This window comes from Pomacea canaliculata, linkage group LG3 (assembly GCF_003073045.1).
Source record: "Pomacea canaliculata isolate SZHN2017 linkage group LG3, ASM307304v1, whole genome shotgun sequence".
Taxonomy (NCBI): domain Eukaryota; kingdom Metazoa; phylum Mollusca; class Gastropoda; order Architaenioglossa; family Ampullariidae; genus Pomacea; species Pomacea canaliculata.
In genome coordinates, this window is record NC_037592.1 from 36,437,604 (window position 1) to 36,455,831 (window position 18,228).

Sequence of the window (18,228 nt, forward strand, 5' to 3'; positions counted from 1 at the left end):
ACTAGGGTTAACCTTAACATACACCTGTCACACCTACAGAACAAACGAAAAACAAAAGTGAAAGCGAAAACGTATGAAATAGAAACTTGTTTAAAATACGAGACAACATTTTTTTGATTAAACTTGCTTAAAATATGAGTTATATATTTATCATTAAACTTGTTTAAAATATATGGGATAATATATTTGTTATATCTAAAATGAATTTATCTTAATACAACTGCATCAGGTTTGCAAATGGCTATTTATACCAACACTGACGTAGAAAACTTGTTCTTGCTTTTGGGTTTTTTAACAATTTTTGTCGAGAAAAATGTTTCAAATGAAACTGGGAAGGGCTTGAAAGAGACACCGAAATATTGACGATTGGACAGCCTGGGGATACAAGACGCAAAACAATGAGAACCCCACTCTCGATGCCTATCACTGAGAATCTGATGAATCTCGAAAACGGCCAGGAGAACAAAAGAAGATGCCTGGGGTATGAATCATTCACCCCCTCCCCCTTCTCCCCGACACCATGAATTTTACTTTCTTGTTCTCCTTCTACGATCAACATGATCCACTCTGATTTAAATGTTCACAGATGCGTGTGACTTTCAGCGTTGTCCTTAGTAAGAGATAACAAGTGATAAAATCCTTATGAAATTGTCGACTACGCTCGGACAAAATACTGCCATGAAAAGGCTAAATTTCAAATTCCTTTCCTGTAATATATTTTATATACGGCTTCCACCACGATGCAGAGTAAAAGGATCATGACATCATGAGACATCGCCAGACTGATTGCTAAGCTCTCAACATAATTTGATTTACGTACTTCATCATATTTGTTGAGCTTCTGTTCCAAAAGACATCACAAATCATGACAATGATTTCCGCGAGAAGAGATTCTGAGCTGAACAAGTTAGCGTCAACGTTTTTGTAGTGTATTGGTAGTCGGCTGAAATGATAAAATATTAGCAGTTTAGCTGATGGCTATGAGCGTTAGCATCCAGGTAGAACGACAGAGCATGCAGCCCCAGAATAGAAATAGTATATAGGAAATATGATAACATCTGCTGCATTTGTCACTATCGACCACTCTTTTTTCCTTCATAGACTCAACTCCTATCTCACTGATAGGACGCAGACTGTGATCGTTGATGATCAAACATCTCGCGCTGCTTCACTTTGCTGGGGGATCTCCCAAGGCTCGGTATTCGGCCCAGTTTTGTTCATTTTGTACTCTCTTCCTTTCCATATCCGCCACCTATCCACAATTGAATCCTTTAAATGTGCACTGAAAACGTACCTCTTCCTTTACTCATAACAACAGTACACACAAAACCAGTCCCTTTTCACACTCTTCGCCCATGTTCCACTTACCGCTACTTCCCTACTCGTCTTCAACATCTGTTCAAAATTTCTCTTCTATTTGTCATCAGTGCTGTTGTTTATCCTTCCGTCGTTCATAAGCTGCTTTATTGTTCTTCTGTCCTTCATATGCTGTCCATGTCTCGTGCTTGTTCTTAAGCGCTCAGAGCATGCTTCTTATGAGTGTATGTCTTACATTATTTAAAAAATGATTGCATATCTTTAATTCATGTTCAGCCTATTATTCTTAGGTTTGTTGTCTGAGCCACTTTCAATGTCGGTACTTGAGTCTAATTTATTACCATTCTTCTTCTAAAGTAGTGCCTGTAGATCGTAAATAAAATCTGTGTATATTGTTTTCTTACAATCCTCGTGAAAAGAGAGAATGTGACAATGACATTGACCAACTTCATTTGCCCCCGTGGGCAGTTTGAACATGAGAAGGTGCTCTAGTCACAAAAGTAAAAGGTAGAAATAAACATAAGAAATAAAGTTCGTTGCAAGGTGCAGCGTTAAAAGATGTAACCAGTGAAAAATATGAGCAAAGGAACAAATGGGCAAGTGATAATTATATACATGTATATAAAACAAACTTACATCAAGGATATTCTACACGCACTACAACATCACACACAAACACACACACACACTATTGAAACTTCATCTGAGGTTGAGCAGCTGCATTGCAGATGGAACAAACGATTTCAGGTGCATATTGCTTTCACATTTATGCATGGCATAACGTTTACGTGAGCTTGATAATACAAATTCTCACGTTCTTACAAATATTACAGTGTGTGTGTTAAAGTAATGGTAATATCCAGGCTACTGCAGCCCTTACTAAAAGACTAGTCAGCTGATTTATTCATATTCACGCTAAATATAACGAAATGTTTAGTAATATGCTAAACTCCAGACTAAGAAGTCTCTAATGCGAACATCAAAGTAGTTTTCCTGTTAATGGTCAACGGAGATTGAGAAACGGAAGGCTTTTGAACTTTCCATTGTAGCTTATCTCCGCGGTTCTCAACCGGTGGTACGCGTACCCCTAGGGGTTACGGCAAGAATTATGCAGGGGTACGCAGCGACATAAATAATTATTGTTTCAATATGAAAATAAGTACTTTTATGCGCGCACTTACGAGGGGTTCTCGCGGACATACTTTCACCCTTAGGGGGTACAGTCGCGAAAAAGGTTGAGAAAAGTAATAAACCAAACATAAAACATTATCACAAAGGTCTACAAAACTCAGATGATTAACTTTCTTGTGTAGGCGATCATATGTTATCCAGAATTATGTATTAAAGGTTGTATTCTTTTTTAGAATAAATATGTATCTTTCCCGACAAAGTGTTTCTGGTTAGTGTAGTACTTTCCAGTCTGAAAAGAGAGTGGAGCGGCAGAAGTACTCTTCTTGATAAAGTATAATTTCAGGTGTTGTTAAGATAGACTCTTAAGATTCTTTGCAATGTTCCTCCACACTATACAGGCATTAAATTATCACTTTATGTTACATCAGGAAAACCCTCTTTTTCTTCTTAAATATTACCAGTTTTGAAGGCAAAAAAAAAAAAAATTAAGGTGCACTGTTATCCTGTAGGCGACCATTTTTTGTCTCCGGGCTTAGAAAGATGCACGGTTTTATCGCCATATCTTAACCATGAGGATCAAATATCTCGTCAAATTCTCTGAGATTGCACTTCTCTCTCTTATACTTAGCGGGCCAGTAGACCATGGAATAGCTCTGGGTGAATTTATTGCCTGGTGCGACGACAATTTCTTAAAACTTAATGTGATTGACCAAAAAGATAGTCTTTGATTTCCGTCGGAATTCTCCACCATGTCCTGTAAGTGTCATCCACGACAAGGAGGTGGAAATTGTCCCTGCTTTTAAATACCTGGGCATCATCGTCTCCGACAGGAAACTTCACTGGGATTTCAACACTCAAACTGCCGCGAAGAAGGCTTAAAAGCGCCTCTTCATTCTCCGCAAGCTGGTCTTTCTCTGTCTTCCAGAAGTTTCTTCGTCTCTTTTATAGATTGCACATCGAAAATGTGCCATCCTTCTCGTTTTCTGTTTCTAAAGAAGTTTATCGGTGAAGGAGAAGAGCAACTTACATCGTGTTGTATCTCTCTGCACCAAAGTCATTGGGACAGCCCAAAATGCTCTTCAGATTCTATATTACAGGCAGACAAGTGTCTGCAATCCTTTGTGATGACAGGCATGTCCTGTCGAGAGAATATTTTCAATTCCCATCGTACCATTGTGTACCTGCATGAAGGACCAACAGAAGGAGGCTGTTCTTCGTTCTTTCGGCTGTGCGACTTCTGAATGTTACCGAGAGCGAATGAATGCATCAATGCACGAGTCTGTTTGATATGAATAGGTTATGGTGTTGTTTTGTGTTTTTATCTTTCTTTTCCTTGCCAGCGTATCCCAAACACGTGTTCAATCTTCTAGACGTAAAGTAAAAACAAGTAAACTCAGAACAGGCGCTTTACTATATAGCACTAAAAAGCAGTTTGGTTGAGATTGGTTAACTGCCAGAAAGGACAAGAAACAAAACTTTCACAATGGACAGCTAGCATATTAAGTGTGAAAGAGAACGATTCAGAATTTGCGAGTTGCGTAAATATTTCTATATAAAGTAATTCATTTACATGGTCGACTGAAAATTAATACTCACAGGCATGGGTACTGTTTAGCGGGCGAGCTGCATAGCTGGACCATCCTCAGTAGTTGCAATTACTTTTACCGAAGAAAATTGCTTACCGATTTATACGCTTAATAATCTAAGTTCCTCCTCTTTGATCTAGTTTTACACTACTTTCTTATATAGCAACCGCGGGTATGTTTTCGCTGGACCATCCATACTTAACGGAATCTATTGCAAGGTTAGCTAAAATGCAGACGACATTTGACGTCACAATGCGATGAAGAGCATGCGCAGAAATCTGGAAGGTGTATAGCTCCGCACAGGAACTACGCTTCATGTCATACTCTGGATAAAATTTATTGCAGAACAACTGCAGTATTTTATCCAATTTTTTTCTGTAATATCCCCTCCTCTGTTATGTTTTTCTCTTTTTCAGAATAGTCGGTTACCCCTTTCCAGGCACAGCACGGTGTCTGCGGGCTTATTTTGTAGTCTAAGGGAGGCTACACTTCACAACGACGTTTTTATTTTTTAAAAGCTATCTCCCATTAGAATGCATGTATTTGAATTAAGAAATAATAGAAATTTAAAGTAAATAGTGGGTAGCATGTGCCTTTGTCTAGCTGAATCCTGTTAATTTCTTCCTCTAAAAAAATAAGGTAATTAGTGACTTTTCAGTCTTTTTAACAATTGATCTATTTTTTGCTCCCAGTATTGTGTCATGTAAACACGGATTGTTTTTTTTTAGAGGCCTTCACTTTATTATGGATACAATCGTTATACACTGATCTTCCTGAGATGCTTGAAATCATCTGGTTTTATGCGGCATCAGAAGGACTTTAATTTTAAATCATCATGCTGTTTACAGAGGTCACAGTAAAAACTGCTTTTCAAGTGATCTGACTCACTGATAACGAGCATGCCAGAAAAAAAATCACAGCAACAACTCTATACATAAGCATTCACATTTAATAACAAAAATATAAATATATGTCCCTCAAACCAAAATACAGATACATTTGTAAAATGAATTTCCTGATCCTTAACCACACATGCAATATTGAAACTGACTAAAAAATATCTGACAGTCAGATCAAAGAATAGTAACTGATATTGGTCAACACTATCACAGAATAGCATTAAAATAGTCTGCTCTATAAAAGCAATACTGATAAACTCTTTACTGACACACAATGATATACAATTCACTTATTAACATACACTGGCTATAAGCATGATCCACACACACACACACACCTGTACATATGTGTCATAGTACAAGTTTTATATGCCATTCCTGTATATAAGCAAATTTATGGTTCGTAAATATTTGCATGTAAGTCCAGTACTCATATGTTTACTTATAGCTCTTTGTTATGTATAAATCTGATATAAACATAGATGATAACAACAACAAAATATGTAATGGGTTACCGATCTACAAAACAAAAATTTTTTCCATAAAGGTTTCACTCATGCAGAAAACATCCCAACAATCAAACCACCACCACCTTTCCAACATTCCAGCTTACAACACCCTTACAATGTTCCAGCTGAGGTACTCAAGCAGGTTGGGGAAGAAACTGCAAAGGCCCTCCCTGCTCTGTGCCAAAAGGTCTGGGAGTGTAAATAATGGTCCAAAGAATAGATGAAGTCACTCCCAACAAAGGAAACAGCAAACAGTGCCAGAACTACAGAACCATAAGCTTAATCGGCCACCCAAGCAAACTTATGCTGAAAGTAATGCAGATCTGCATCAGTACCACAGTGGAGGGACTGCTAATAGAAGAACAGGGAGGCTTCAGACCAGGTAAAAGCACAGTTGAGCAGATCTTTAACTGTCACGTCCTGACAAAGAAGCACTTTCAGCATCAGCAGGACCTCTATCACAACTTCACAGACTTTAAGGATTTCAATAGAGTTTAGTATGAGAAGCTATGGTATGTGATGCAAAAATTCAACTTTCGAAGAAGGCCTTGTCCAAGTCATCAAAGCGCTGTATAGTATTTCAAGGAGTGCAGTAACCAAATAGAAACTTATGTTTGCACTACAGCAAGCGTACATCAAGGCTTCCCACTTTCATCTGTGCTGTTCAATATCTTCTAGGAGAATATCATGTGTGAAAAACTCTATCACCATCACACTTCTTTTTCCACTGGTGCAACCTACACTTTGCAGACTACATAGACCTGTTTACACATACCAATAAAGAACTCCAATATCTTACCAGCAGACTGACAGACAGGTCAAAAACTGTGAATGGAGACCAGCATTGATAAGAGCGAAGTTATGAGCACTGGCAATGGAAAAGCAGAGATCTACATAAACAGTGTATGGCTCAAAGAGGTAAACAGCTTTAAGTACTTGGAAGCCACCCTCTCCAAGGACAGCAGCTCCACAACAGGGTAGCAAGGTCTGGCACAGCCATAACATCAAGTTTACTACAAAGTACAATCTTGTAGTATCAATCCTGCTCTCTATGGATATAAAACATGGACTCGGCTTGCCAATATAAAGAAGAGAATCCAGACATCTAAAAGCAAATACCTGAGAAGGCTGCTGCAGATTTCATGCAGAGAACACAAAGCTAATGACTTTGTACAAAGCACGGTCGCCACATTTGTAGGACATGAGGAACCTGTACTCGCAACAGTCAATGTAAGCTGGTCTGGTTTTGCCATATGCCCTGGCACAACACCTTGTTGAAGATTGTCCTTCGAGGTACCTTGTAGGGTGATCAACACCATCGTTGGCCAGAGGAAAAACTGGCTTACAAATGTCAAAGACTGGACTGGTCATCCTGTGGAGACCTGCTCTTTATTGCCCAAAATAGGTGTTGTCAGCTGCCGTATCTATCCATGTGCTGCCCCTAATGACAGGTACCAGTCAAGGAACAAATGACGACCCAACATAATGTGGAGAAATACTCATTGTTTTCTACCAACTGCCAGTTTATGAGACTAGCAGAGGGCAACATGAACATGCAAAAAATGTTAATATCATCTTCACTGAGGCATCATCTATATCCTATTTCATGTATGCAAATTCTTTTCTAGCATCTGAGAGATTGTATAGATTATGTAATCAAACTATATTTAATCTTTTATCAACTTTGATGTCATCACTGACACTGTTTGTGAACCAACATAAGACAACCATGCCTGTCACCAAACAAAACTTAACAAAAATAATAAAATAAAAATGGCAAGTAGTCTTTGAAAAGACAATATAAGCTAAGCCAACAAAATTAAAATAGACTGCAAGCAAGGAAGCATTTCACCAACCAATCACTAAAAATTAAAAAAATATTTATTTTAATGTTAACATCAAACATAATTTTCCAGATTATAATGATGCAGACTTACAGGAATGACATCTTTAGATCGGGCTGCTTTAGATTATTCCTTTATCTAATCTGAATATTTTGGATGGCACTCTCAAATTAACTGCTTAATGAAACAATATCATGTTCTGAAATGACAATGAGTTTGAAGTAAGCATGTCACTGCTATGCATGCAGATCACAAAAGAACAAACAGGATATCTGTGACAAACGTCTTATTTCAACTTCGTGCAAGTGCAGACCTGAGGCATATATCACTGTTGAACAAAAGCAGGCAAGACTACTGACAGTGATGAGATGAAAAGATCCTGCTGGAAGGTGGCCTGATCAGGCACCTAATTCCTCATCAGGAGGTAAAGCATCAGGGTTGATATATTGGCACAGTTCTTTCTCACCAGCAAGAAAGATCACCTTGCTAGCAGTCACATCATTCAACCTTCAATAAAAAACATAAAGCACTTCAAGCAAGGTGACAAAGCAGTGTTAATTACAAGGAACACTGAGAAAGTTTAAGAAGCAATCAGAAGAAACATCATCATAACTATAATTGTAATGGTCATATGTTAATGAAATTTCTTTACCAATTACATGTATAAGAAATATCTTCTTTAACATATAAAATTGTATGTTTATTTTCATTGCAGAAGTTATTAATAAAGAGAATTATCTGCTACTGTCAGGTATAACAACATATATTTATACTGTAAAATATAATAATACCACTACTAAAACTGCATATAGAAACATATTTGTATTAAGCCAATTACATTGTAAGCTACCGATGTCTTTCCCATTAGAATTTCTTAAGTGCTATTATTTTTAAAGACAAAATAAAATTATATTCACGTGGCCTTTATTTCTCATTTATGCACAAATTACTATTTAAAAATTAATATAATATAACGCTACTAAACATTTGATAACCCAACATTTATTTGAAGGTTTTTTGTTTTTTTTCACCCAGATCCATCTAGGTCTGCCAAATGAGAGTGATATGATTTTTTGGTGACATAGTTTTCAACACTTTCCCATTGGTAAGGAAGAAAAAAAATGAACAAAATGACAAAATACCTGTTTAAAATTCACACAAGCTTAAAAAAAATGTGATACAGTGTAAGGCCATTAAGCCAAGGTGATTGGGGTCCAAACTGCTTAACTGCAGCTTAGGTGGTCTGCAGCTTAAATACTTTTGAATAATGCATAAATTACAATAATTAATGAAAAAAAATTAATGTTTTTTTTTTAATCACAATCCGTTCTCACGTGTTGACCTGTGAGTCCCCATTTTTAAAGTAGTGCCGTAATCTCATGATCGCAATGTTGCGTGCTGCATATTAGATCGTGAATAACGGTCTTGAAATTAAACTAAATTATTCTTTAAGAATAACAAAACATATCAAATACATTTAAAACATTTTATTTCACATCTTTTTATACTTTATTCATAACCTTAAATGGCACAATATAGTTTTAAAATAGTAATTATTTGAAACAAAATCACACACAAGCACTTTTATTACCCTCACACATTAAATATTTAATCCACGATAGTGCATAGCAAGTCAATCACAGACATTCGAAATGCCAAAATCTTCTTCTTCTTCTTCTTCGTCGTTCACTCAAATGGACACGCCTGCCTCCTGCACAAATGATGCTGTGCGCCGCAGGTCCTCCAGGCTGCCGTGTAGCTTCCTCAATACTGGCGTCTCATCAGTCCAAATGCGGTGCCTGAGTTCTTCGTGCATGGGACATTCTTGCAGTAGATGTGCTGTTGTCTGACTGCCTGTCTGGCACGGGCACTGGTCTGTCTGGCCGATCCGGAGCTTGGTGTATAGATGGTGATTGAGACGGTTGTGGCCAGTCCTCAGCCTGAAAATAATGACCTGCTCAGCTCTTGTAAGCAGGTAGTATGGGTCGTTTCGGTTGAAACGTGGGTGCTGCTGCAGCCACTTGTTGTGCTGTTTGGCCTTAATGATGGTTTTGACTTCACTGTAGGTGGTGGACCTGTCTTGCTGCTCTTTTGTGGATCCTTCCTTGGCAAGAGTGTCTGCGGCTTCGTTGCCAAAAACCCCACAGTGGGAGGGAATCCACTGTAAGACGACTGTGCAGTCTCCGCATAAGGAGGAGAGAGCAGTGGACAGGTCGTTCAGTTTCTTGTCTCTGGCAGTCTGTAAGGCCTGCAGAACAGACAGTGCGTCCGTAAAGAAGACGACGTTGTTGGAGGTGTCTGGACTGTTTTCAACGTGGGTGGCACCGGTCTGAATGGCAACTGCTTCAGCCTTGAAGTTGGTGGAGTAGAGGCCGGTTGCGAGAGAAAGACGGTCTTCTCTTCCTCCTGGGTACCGGATGTAAATTCCGGCGCCACCATTCCTCACGGCTTGTTCAGCTGACCCGTCAGTGAACACGTGAGTCCACTGATCTTGTGGGAAGTTGTTGTGGATATACTCCATAGTACAGGACTTCTTTACAGCGTCTTGGGAGTCTTTCTTGCTGACACCAGGGATGCTGCAGTGAATCAGAGGGAAAGCAGTTTCATTCCATGCTGGGTTTGTCCGGCACAGGGGGATCTCTCTGAGGTCGTGTTCCAAGATGTCTCGGTGTTTTCGTTCAAGGATCCTAGCCTGGTGGATGAAACTTCCCCTTTTCAACCTTCCCTTCGTCGGCTGAGCCAGTCTGTTTCTCATGGGGTGATTTGGAAGTCTCTTGAACTTGGCGGCTTGGACGAGCATCTTTGTGTCACGTCGGTCCTCAAGTGGTTCCAACCCTGTGATTGTCTCCAGTTCTTGTATGGGCGTAGACCTCATGGCTCCAGTGATGAGTCTGGCTGCTTGGTTCTGAACCTTGCTGACCTTCTCAAAATTGGATTTTGCTGCTGTGCCCCATGCTGTCATGCCATACTCTAGGACTGGTCTGACCCTTCCGGTGTACAGCTTCTTGAGGATTCTGTCATCCGCGCCCCAGTTCGTGCCAGCCAACTTCTTCATAATTGCAAGTCGCACCTTGGCTCTGGCTTCGACATTCTTGGTCTGAGGCTTCCATGTAAGTCTCTTATCGAAGGTTACCCCAAGGTAGGTAGGGTTGTCCTCCAGTGGGAGAATCTGTCCATCGAACTTCAGAGTGGCCTTCTGTTCCCTAGTGGACAGACTAAAGATAGTGTAGGTGGTCTTTTTGGGGTTGACTTTGACAAGCCACCTTTTCGTCCAGTCCTGCAGGACATTAAGCGCCTCTTGGAGTCGGTAGTTGGCAGTTGTCAGGTGTTCTTCTGTGCACCAAAGGACCAGGTCATCTGCATAGATGGCTCCTTGGACATTTCGGGGGAGGTCCTTGATGATGTCGTTTATGAAGACAAGGAACAGGGTAGGACTGAGTACTCCCCCTTGAGGAACTCCTTCTCTCAGCGTCTTCTTTCGGCTGTATGTTCCACCAACGTGGACTCTGGCCTTCCTATTTTTCAGGTATTGAGAGATCCACTGGTACATACAGCCGGTTACGCCACACTTCTGGAGTTTCAACCTCAATCCATCTTTCCAGACCTTGTCGAAGGCTTTTTCCATGTCTATCCACACCGTCAGCGTGTGCTTCTTGTCCTGGTAACCATCTTCGATCTTCTGGGCGATGTATGCAACCTGGTCTTCAGTTGAGTGATGTTGTCTGAAGCCTGCTTGTTCTGGTGTAAGGATGTTGTTCTTTTCCAAGTGCCATGATAATCTGGTGTTGATGAGGCGCTCCATTAACTTGCCCACGCAACTGGTGAGGCTTATGGGTCTGTAACTGTCCACCTTCGCTCGGTCTTTGCCTTTCTTGTGGACGGGCACCATGTCTGCCTCTCGCCAGATTTGTGGTACATGGCCGCTGTTCCAGCTGTTGTTGAAGAGGTCGAGGAGTTTGGTCTTGGCTCGTGGGCCCAGGTGTTGCAGCATTTCATTGGTGACCTTATCTGGTCCAGGGGATTTCTTCTGACTTAGGGTCTTGACTGCTTCTTCAAACTCTCTCATGTTGAATGGTTTGTTCATGTAGTCTTCCTGGTGTTTTCGCTGGCTGAATTCTCTTCTTTCTTCATGAACTTGCTGTTTCTTTTCTTCTGGTACTGTGATGTTACTGACCTCTTCATAGCTGTCAATGAAAGCGTTTGCTGCTTTTCTACCTGTTAGCATATCTTGTGCTTGTTGTATGACGATCGGTGCACTTCTAGTATCTTCATCATTCATCGCCCTTGCCAGCTTCCATAACTTGTTTCCTTCTCTGTCTAGATTCAGTTCCTCTGTCTTTTCTCTCCATCTCTTTCTTGCAGCTTCGTTGCAGGCTTTTCTGTATTTGGCGCTTGATTCTTTCAGTGCTATGTTGTTTTCTATGGTGGGGTCATTCTCAACCTTTTCCCTGATCTTGGAGACTTTATCTTCTAGTTCTTGGAGTTCTTCAAAATGCCAAAATGACAGCTATGAACACCTGTTTTGAGTGTTTAAGAGGCCATGTCCATGTCGGCACAATCCATAGTGTTATAAAATTGGGTTCCAAGGATTTTGCCTGCAGCAAATTCGCAGATAACTGGACATCGGTTTAATGGCCCTACACTGTATGTATTTATACTGGTTTCTGGAAATATTAGCAAAATGAAAAAGTATAACGCAGCATGCTGTCAAAAAAAAACAAACCAACAAACAAACAAACAAACAAACAAACGAGACCTGATTCTTCAGACCATTGACTCACCAGGGTCTGACAACAGTCCAGCAGCCCGAAAAGATGAGAGGTGAGTTGATGATAAGGCAGGCACCTAGGCGCTCAGGATAGTTGCGAGACAGAATCCAGATAAGATTCTTAACAAATTGATAGTCCATGCAAGCCATCGTGAACCCTTTCATGTCAAAGATGAGCAGCAAATTGTCAATGACACTTTCGTTGCACTTCTTACATGCAGACTCCTGCACATATCCCAATTATACAGGGAAGTATAAAGCACAGGAACAGCACATACACCTAATAATCAATCACAATTAAATATACTTAACAAAATAATATTTTAAGTAAAAAACAACTTATTCATAAACAACTTTAAGATAACCCTAAATTAAATACAGAAAAGTTAAGCCCATCAAATAAACCTACTACCACTGATGATGACTTTGAGCATGCTGTCATACAGCATCCTCCTACATCATGTGCATGACAACACTAAAGATGATAAGTAAAATGATGCAGCAATATGACACACATATTCAAAATAATCTACTGTCCTAAAAGCAATTATTTGGCAACAATACAGTAGACTCACCTACAAATAGTAATGACCTTCTTCAAAAGATTTAATTAGTTCATTACTAATTTCCAAAATATAAACACATAGCCTTTTGAGATAAATGCCTTTAAACATCAGTAGGACAGTTGTTAGTAGCCAAGATTCATGAGTTATGGTAATCTTAGTAAACTAGTACCTATGTAAATATGCTTATCTCACCCATGTGACTTGCAAAATGGCATTTTGGGCTTTGCCACTGAGATTATTGTTAGTTGATTTATATTCTGCAATTCGAATGTTGCTATCCCACTTTTCTGCAAAATACTATTTACAGGATATCATACTAATCCTATGGAGTCAGATTTATGACTCGATCTTGCCTATTAAAACTGTAAAGTATATACATTCTAAGATAATTTTTAAAATGTTGTACTTACTAGTATGTAAACAAGAAACTTCTTTAACTTCTCTATATCTCTCTCGTAAGCGTTGTGTTTGCGGACTGCCACATACACCACAGGTCTGTAAGATATGAATAACTCTTTACACTTTATTTATTGTCAAAACACCAGTTCTACTTGGCTGCTGAGAAGAATCTTGTAATTGTTTAGCAAGTGTAAAGTAATGAACAATGTGAGTGTTACTTCTGAGCTATCCAAAAGAGGATAGCTAAAACGTTAATGAAAACATTTTTTTATTTCTCTTTTAAGTCTTTTACTCTCCCTTTACAAAAGAGGTAGTGCCTTAAGCTATCAATTGTTGGGAATAAAGTGCAAGAGACTTCACTTATTTCAGAGCCAGTTTTTTGTAACGATTGTGACCTCTTGTTTCCAGCACTGCCTTTCCATCCCAAAAGCTTAAATCAGGTACCCAACAAGAGCTGGGTCAGCTTGGGGAAACATGCTGCTCCACATGGTTACCGAACCAGTCAGTATGCAAGCCTTCAGCCATGGAGGCCAATGCTCTAAATACTGCTCTATATCTTACTCACTCTCAAGGTACAGAAATCATTTTAAAATTATCTCTTTTTCTTCCCTAGAAGAATTACATACTATATTTGGGTTTCAATGTATGAAATGAGACAAAAGCCGAAGTCCAAGACAACATACAAGAAAATGAGATATGGAAAATGGCTGCTGAACTTTGAAAACTTTTGAAGCATACAGTCTTAGAGTGTCCATGAGAACTCTGAAGAAGATCAAGGTTGTTACCTTCCCTTATTGTCACGGTTACGCAAAATGTGAACCTTGCCAGTTGTCATTTCCGCAGCTATGTCAGGGTCATCAGGTGACAATGAGTCAACACCATATTCTCGCCGCCACTTGTTGCATTTGAGCAGCTGCTTCATTGCGACATCAACATCTGTAAATGCTCGGAGGAACCTTTTTAGTGAGGCATCAGAATGGGCCTGTAGCAAAGTCACACTTTAAATTACAGAATGAAAAATATGTATCCCGAATCTGCTTCCTCAACAGCTGAATAATATGTTTACAGTGATTCTATGTGTGTTTGTGAGGCTCACTCTCAATGCTTTTGTACTTCATTTATCCATAGTACATACATTTAAACTCAGTCGGGCAGTGGGTCTTCTTAAGTCAAATATGCACTAACTGAAAATTCTTGAGCTGCTTTTTTCTTTTTTTTAAGTCTGCCAGAATGAATCTCGATTATTCTTATCATTATGAATATGATCATTTGCAGCTAATCAGTGTCACTGTTATCATACTCTATTTAACCTTTGAACTTATTAAAGAATTATTAAAACTTGCTGGCCTGCATTAGTTATGCTTTGTGAAAAAACTGTCTTCTGAAAATATGTCTTATTCTCATGTCTTATGAATGTGGAACAAAACAAGTCTCTCATGACTATAACTAAATGGCTGTGGCTGTTTTAGTCAGAAATTAAGGTGCCACGTTCAAAAAGAAAATATGCATTAAAAACCATGATGTAATCAGTTGAATGTAGAAAACATTTTATGAAAATGCTTCAAAGAGCAAAATCTGCTTCAGAAGCTGCAAAGGGTCTTTCAAGTTTGCAACAACAAATCTGAAGTAAGGAGTTATGCTTAAGTGTAAGGAAATAGTATAATCAATGGAAATCCGAGGAACTCTAATAAGCCTTAGGGTAATGCTAAAGCATACTTTAATAACTATCATACAAACCAAAGTCTGATCTATAGCACTGACAAAAACTAATTCTTCTGCACACAAATCACATCTGAAGTTCATGGGGTTATTAATCTTTGCAGGGGGCCACCTTCATCAATATCAAAAGCCACCTTTCCCTTACTAAGATGCAGGCCTGGCAGCCCAAAGACCACCTGTTGCTTTGACAATAGCAAATCAAGCTGCAGCTACTCCTTCATCTCCTCCACATCATATATGGATCAATACTTTTTTCCTGGTTTGATTCCTAAAGCTACATCTATCATGGACTTCTGGGACAATTCAGTTAACTTGAGAAAGTGAGGACAACAGAAACCATCTAATCCTAAGATTCTTTAAACAAAACCAAAAAAAAAAACTAACCCAAAACACTACAATTAACATTAGAGAAAACTAATCCTGTTAATTTTTTGTAAAGAAACGATAAGTAACATTTGAACAGAACAGAATGTCTCACCTGAGAAGGGTCTGCTTCAAAGAGAATCTGTTTAGCAAAGCAAAAGAAAAAGATGAACGTCTGAATTACACTGTATGGAATAAATAAGCAAAAATTAATTAGGAGTGACTACATCAAACAACCAGTGGATTAACATCCTCTGTGTTTTCATGGTCTCAATAAGTTCTAATAATAAATCAGAAAGTCAGTAAAAAGTAAACAAATTTATGTTTTATTTTGCATCTTTGACCTTCACGCACTATTAACACATGGTCCCCTATCTGCACCCCTTTGTCCATTATGAATGTAGTTTAGGCACAAGAAACTATCCTAATAGCAATATCAAGTAAACACTAATGACCTCGATTCTACCAAAAAGGAATCTATATTTAGTCAAATGTGTGTGCCAGATGCATCTACTAGCATGTTCATGACTGTGTGAAAGAGCTCAGACAAATTCTTAAATTAGAGACAGCAAACAATGACATAAAATACACTGATATGTGAATTACAAGCTGAATTTATAGGAAGCCCACGTTATTTTCATGAAATATTAAATTTTAGCACACAGGTGTAAGTCTTCATCTCTGATTAAATTAGTTTGCAAAGGGGCTTGTCTAATATTAGCAGATGTGTGCAAGGGATTAACAATCAGCTGCCCAACAATATTACTAATACAAATTTAAATGGAGAGTCCTAGAAAAGTTTAACATAATATATATATGTTGATAGAAACTTCATAATGTTAAAGTACAGGGGGCAGATTCTAAGTGTGTGTGAAATACTGAAAACAAATCACCTCATAAATCATCTACTATTGACTAGCGTGCAAGTAATAGTCCCCCAGTTAGAAAAACATATAATCTACACAATAATAAATGTGATTTATAATAATACAATAACCTATTTCTGGTTTTACAAATGTAAGCAGAAATATACTAAATGTGAAGTTTGAAATAATTTTTCTTTCACCTTGCATCTTTCTTTCAGTTCCAGAAACTTCTCAAAATCTTCTGGAGATTCATCATTTGCTGCCATGGTTACAAGGATGTTATTTCTGAGTTCAGTCTGAAATAAACATCGTTTCAAAGGAAAGAGAACATGTTTATGTATGTACTTATCTGTATTTTACTAGCATATGAGAACTACCTGTAATTGCCCTTGTGGACTAACAAAGTTGTATTGCGTTTTACTTGGGGCAGCCTTATAACATACTCCTGGTGAAATCATTTATATTGTAAATGTATTTTCTGGCTATAGAAATAGTTGTATGGCCGTCAATTGGTGGGGAGAAATGATTGGAGTGAATTGCATGGGTAAGGAAAGGACGCTTTGAAATGTCTTTAGGTGGCTGGTTTGGCACATCTGATGTAGTTTTATGAGATATATCCCATGAAGCCATATTTTATATAGGTGCGAAGATTACTGACAAAAATATTTGTATTACGATAGCATCGGTCAAAATCTATGCTGTTGCTACAGTAAACATTTTCCATTATAGTTACAATTGTCAAGAATAACACGACACTTCATATCAGTATATGCACACAATGATTTTGTGTAAGTAAAACTGTTTAAAAACCCTGATAAAAAAATCTGTTACGTATGGGATGAGCTTATAATAAAAGTTGTATATTTTTCCTTTTTATTATCATCCACAGCTTAATAGCATTTGAAGTAAACAAAACCCGACTCTGACTTTATCCATTTTCAGTTAATGGTCAGTCGCATTAAGGAAAAAATATTCTGACATAAACTTACCACACTGTCATCATGACGCATTAAAAAAACATCTTGCGATATGAGAAGAAGCCCACTCAAGATGTCCTGTGCTGCCTGGTCAATAATATTAATCCCCTGGCACGCACTTTAGCTGTTACTCCTCAACAGCTGCGTAAGGGAGGTCACTGTCAGTATATGGGCTACACACTAAAGCTTACTGAATGCTCTCCCTTTCATGTTTTTTCGTGGTGTCACCCTCATCCAGTTCCATAATTATACTTCGGGAAGTTATTAAAATAATTTAGTTTTGCCTCTCTACAAGAAGACATGTTTACAGAGTGGATAATAAGAATTTTCGGAGCTTTGGGTTCATAGTATAGCATAGCATTGGTAGGCGTTTTTACCTCTCTTTTAATTTTGTCTGTCATGTCAACCTCATATAACGACTCATCTTTACACTGTTTACCACTGTTTACAGTAGATACATCCCTTCATTCATTGCTTTCCTACTTTTGTACTTCATCTTTATGTTTTTCAGTGTGCCAATACGTATCTCACCGTCCACTGTGATGTTTTATTTATCATTACTGGTCGGCGCAGAGTGCGATCTATAGGTCGTGATGCTGCACGTTTTAAGTATATATACACATTAATTCATGATCATTATTATAATGTGAAGCTTGTAATCTGTCGCCTAGTCCAGACATATAGTAATGTCTTTTGAACAGGTCTAGACTGCAGGTTTACGTAAAGTGTATTTTGAGCAGGGCGAATGATGATGGCAGAACGAAATCAATTATTAATATAAATCTGCATCAGTCTGTTTTGGAAAATGAAGCACCTTGCGCTCACAACAAATAGAAATCGGTTCCATCTTCCCACTGTAGGGTTAAAACGAAAAATTCTGACTTAGAAGCATGCAGCGTCTAAGTATTTCAATTCGGATTTGTGTCATCTATAGTTTTTAAGACATTAGCAATATATCTGCTGGGGTCAAGGTGTAAAATGAACTTTCAATGATTCCAATAGCCTTATGTTCACCTTATACACTTTCGTGTTTATCTGCTGTAAGAACATAATTGGAGATTTTGTCCATGTGGACTCTAGAGTTTCTTGCAAGGCTGGTTGATTTCTGTTCATGCTGTTCAGTGCTGTCTATATCTCGTCATGTGTGCTTTTTGTGTTTGCCTTAATGAAAGACTTCATATTTGTCCATTGAAATTTATCTGCAACATACAGTTTACTAATGTCATTTACATGAACATGCATATCACACACACAAACACCTATCTCTTGTATACATTCAGTTGC

At 38.4% G+C, this 18,228-nt stretch overlaps 1 protein-coding gene and 1 long non-coding RNA gene across 3 annotated transcripts in view; both read right to left on the reverse strand.

Annotated features, from left to right (window-relative positions):
- Window positions 1-4,258, reverse strand: part of LOC112559271 — a 77,555-nt gene extending 73,297 nt beyond the window's left edge. The window contains exon 1 of the long non-coding RNA XR_003098310.1: window positions 4,045-4,258. This is a non-coding gene — a long non-coding RNA (uncharacterized LOC112559271). The remainder of the gene's footprint in view (window positions 1-4,044) is intronic.
- Window positions 4,259-4,965: 707 nt separating this feature from the next.
- Window positions 4,966-17,099, reverse strand: LOC112560094 (CRAL-TRIO domain-containing protein C3H8.02-like). Of its 2 annotated transcripts, XR_003098474.1 has the most exons (8): window positions 16,957-17,099; window positions 16,168-16,263; window positions 15,217-15,243; window positions 13,805-14,001; window positions 13,031-13,115; window positions 12,068-12,279; window positions 7,600-7,793; window positions 4,966-6,883 (listed from the first exon to the last, which is right to left on the reverse strand). XR_003098474.1 is itself a non-coding variant. In XM_025231669.1 (7 exons), the coding sequence occupies exons 1-7, from the start codon at window positions 16,975-16,977 to the stop codon at window positions 7,685-7,687; spliced, it is 747 nt and encodes a 248-aa protein (XP_025087454.1). In that variant the 5' UTR covers window positions 16,978-17,099; the 3' UTR covers window positions 4,966-7,684. The 2 variants fall into 2 exon arrangements, 1 of the variants encoding a protein (XP_025087454.1); XM_025231669.1 differs by having other exon boundaries at window positions 4,966-7,793.
- Window positions 17,100-18,228: the final 1,129 nt, after the last annotated feature.

What these genes read in the sequence shown, in the direction of transcription:
- LOC112560094 (XM_025231669.1), bottom strand. Translation starts at nt 16,977, where the DNA reads ATGCGTCATGATGACAGTGTG. An exon ending in TGCGTCATGATGACAGTGTG is followed by an intron (nt 16,264 to 16,956) that starts GTAAGTTTATGT and finishes TGTTTATTTCAG; the next exon opens with ACTGAACTCAGAAATAACAT. An exon ending in TTGAAGCAGACCCTTCTCAG is followed by an intron (nt 14,002 to 15,216) that starts GTGAGACATTCT and finishes ACTTTGCTACAG; the next exon opens with GCCCATTCTGATGCCTCACT.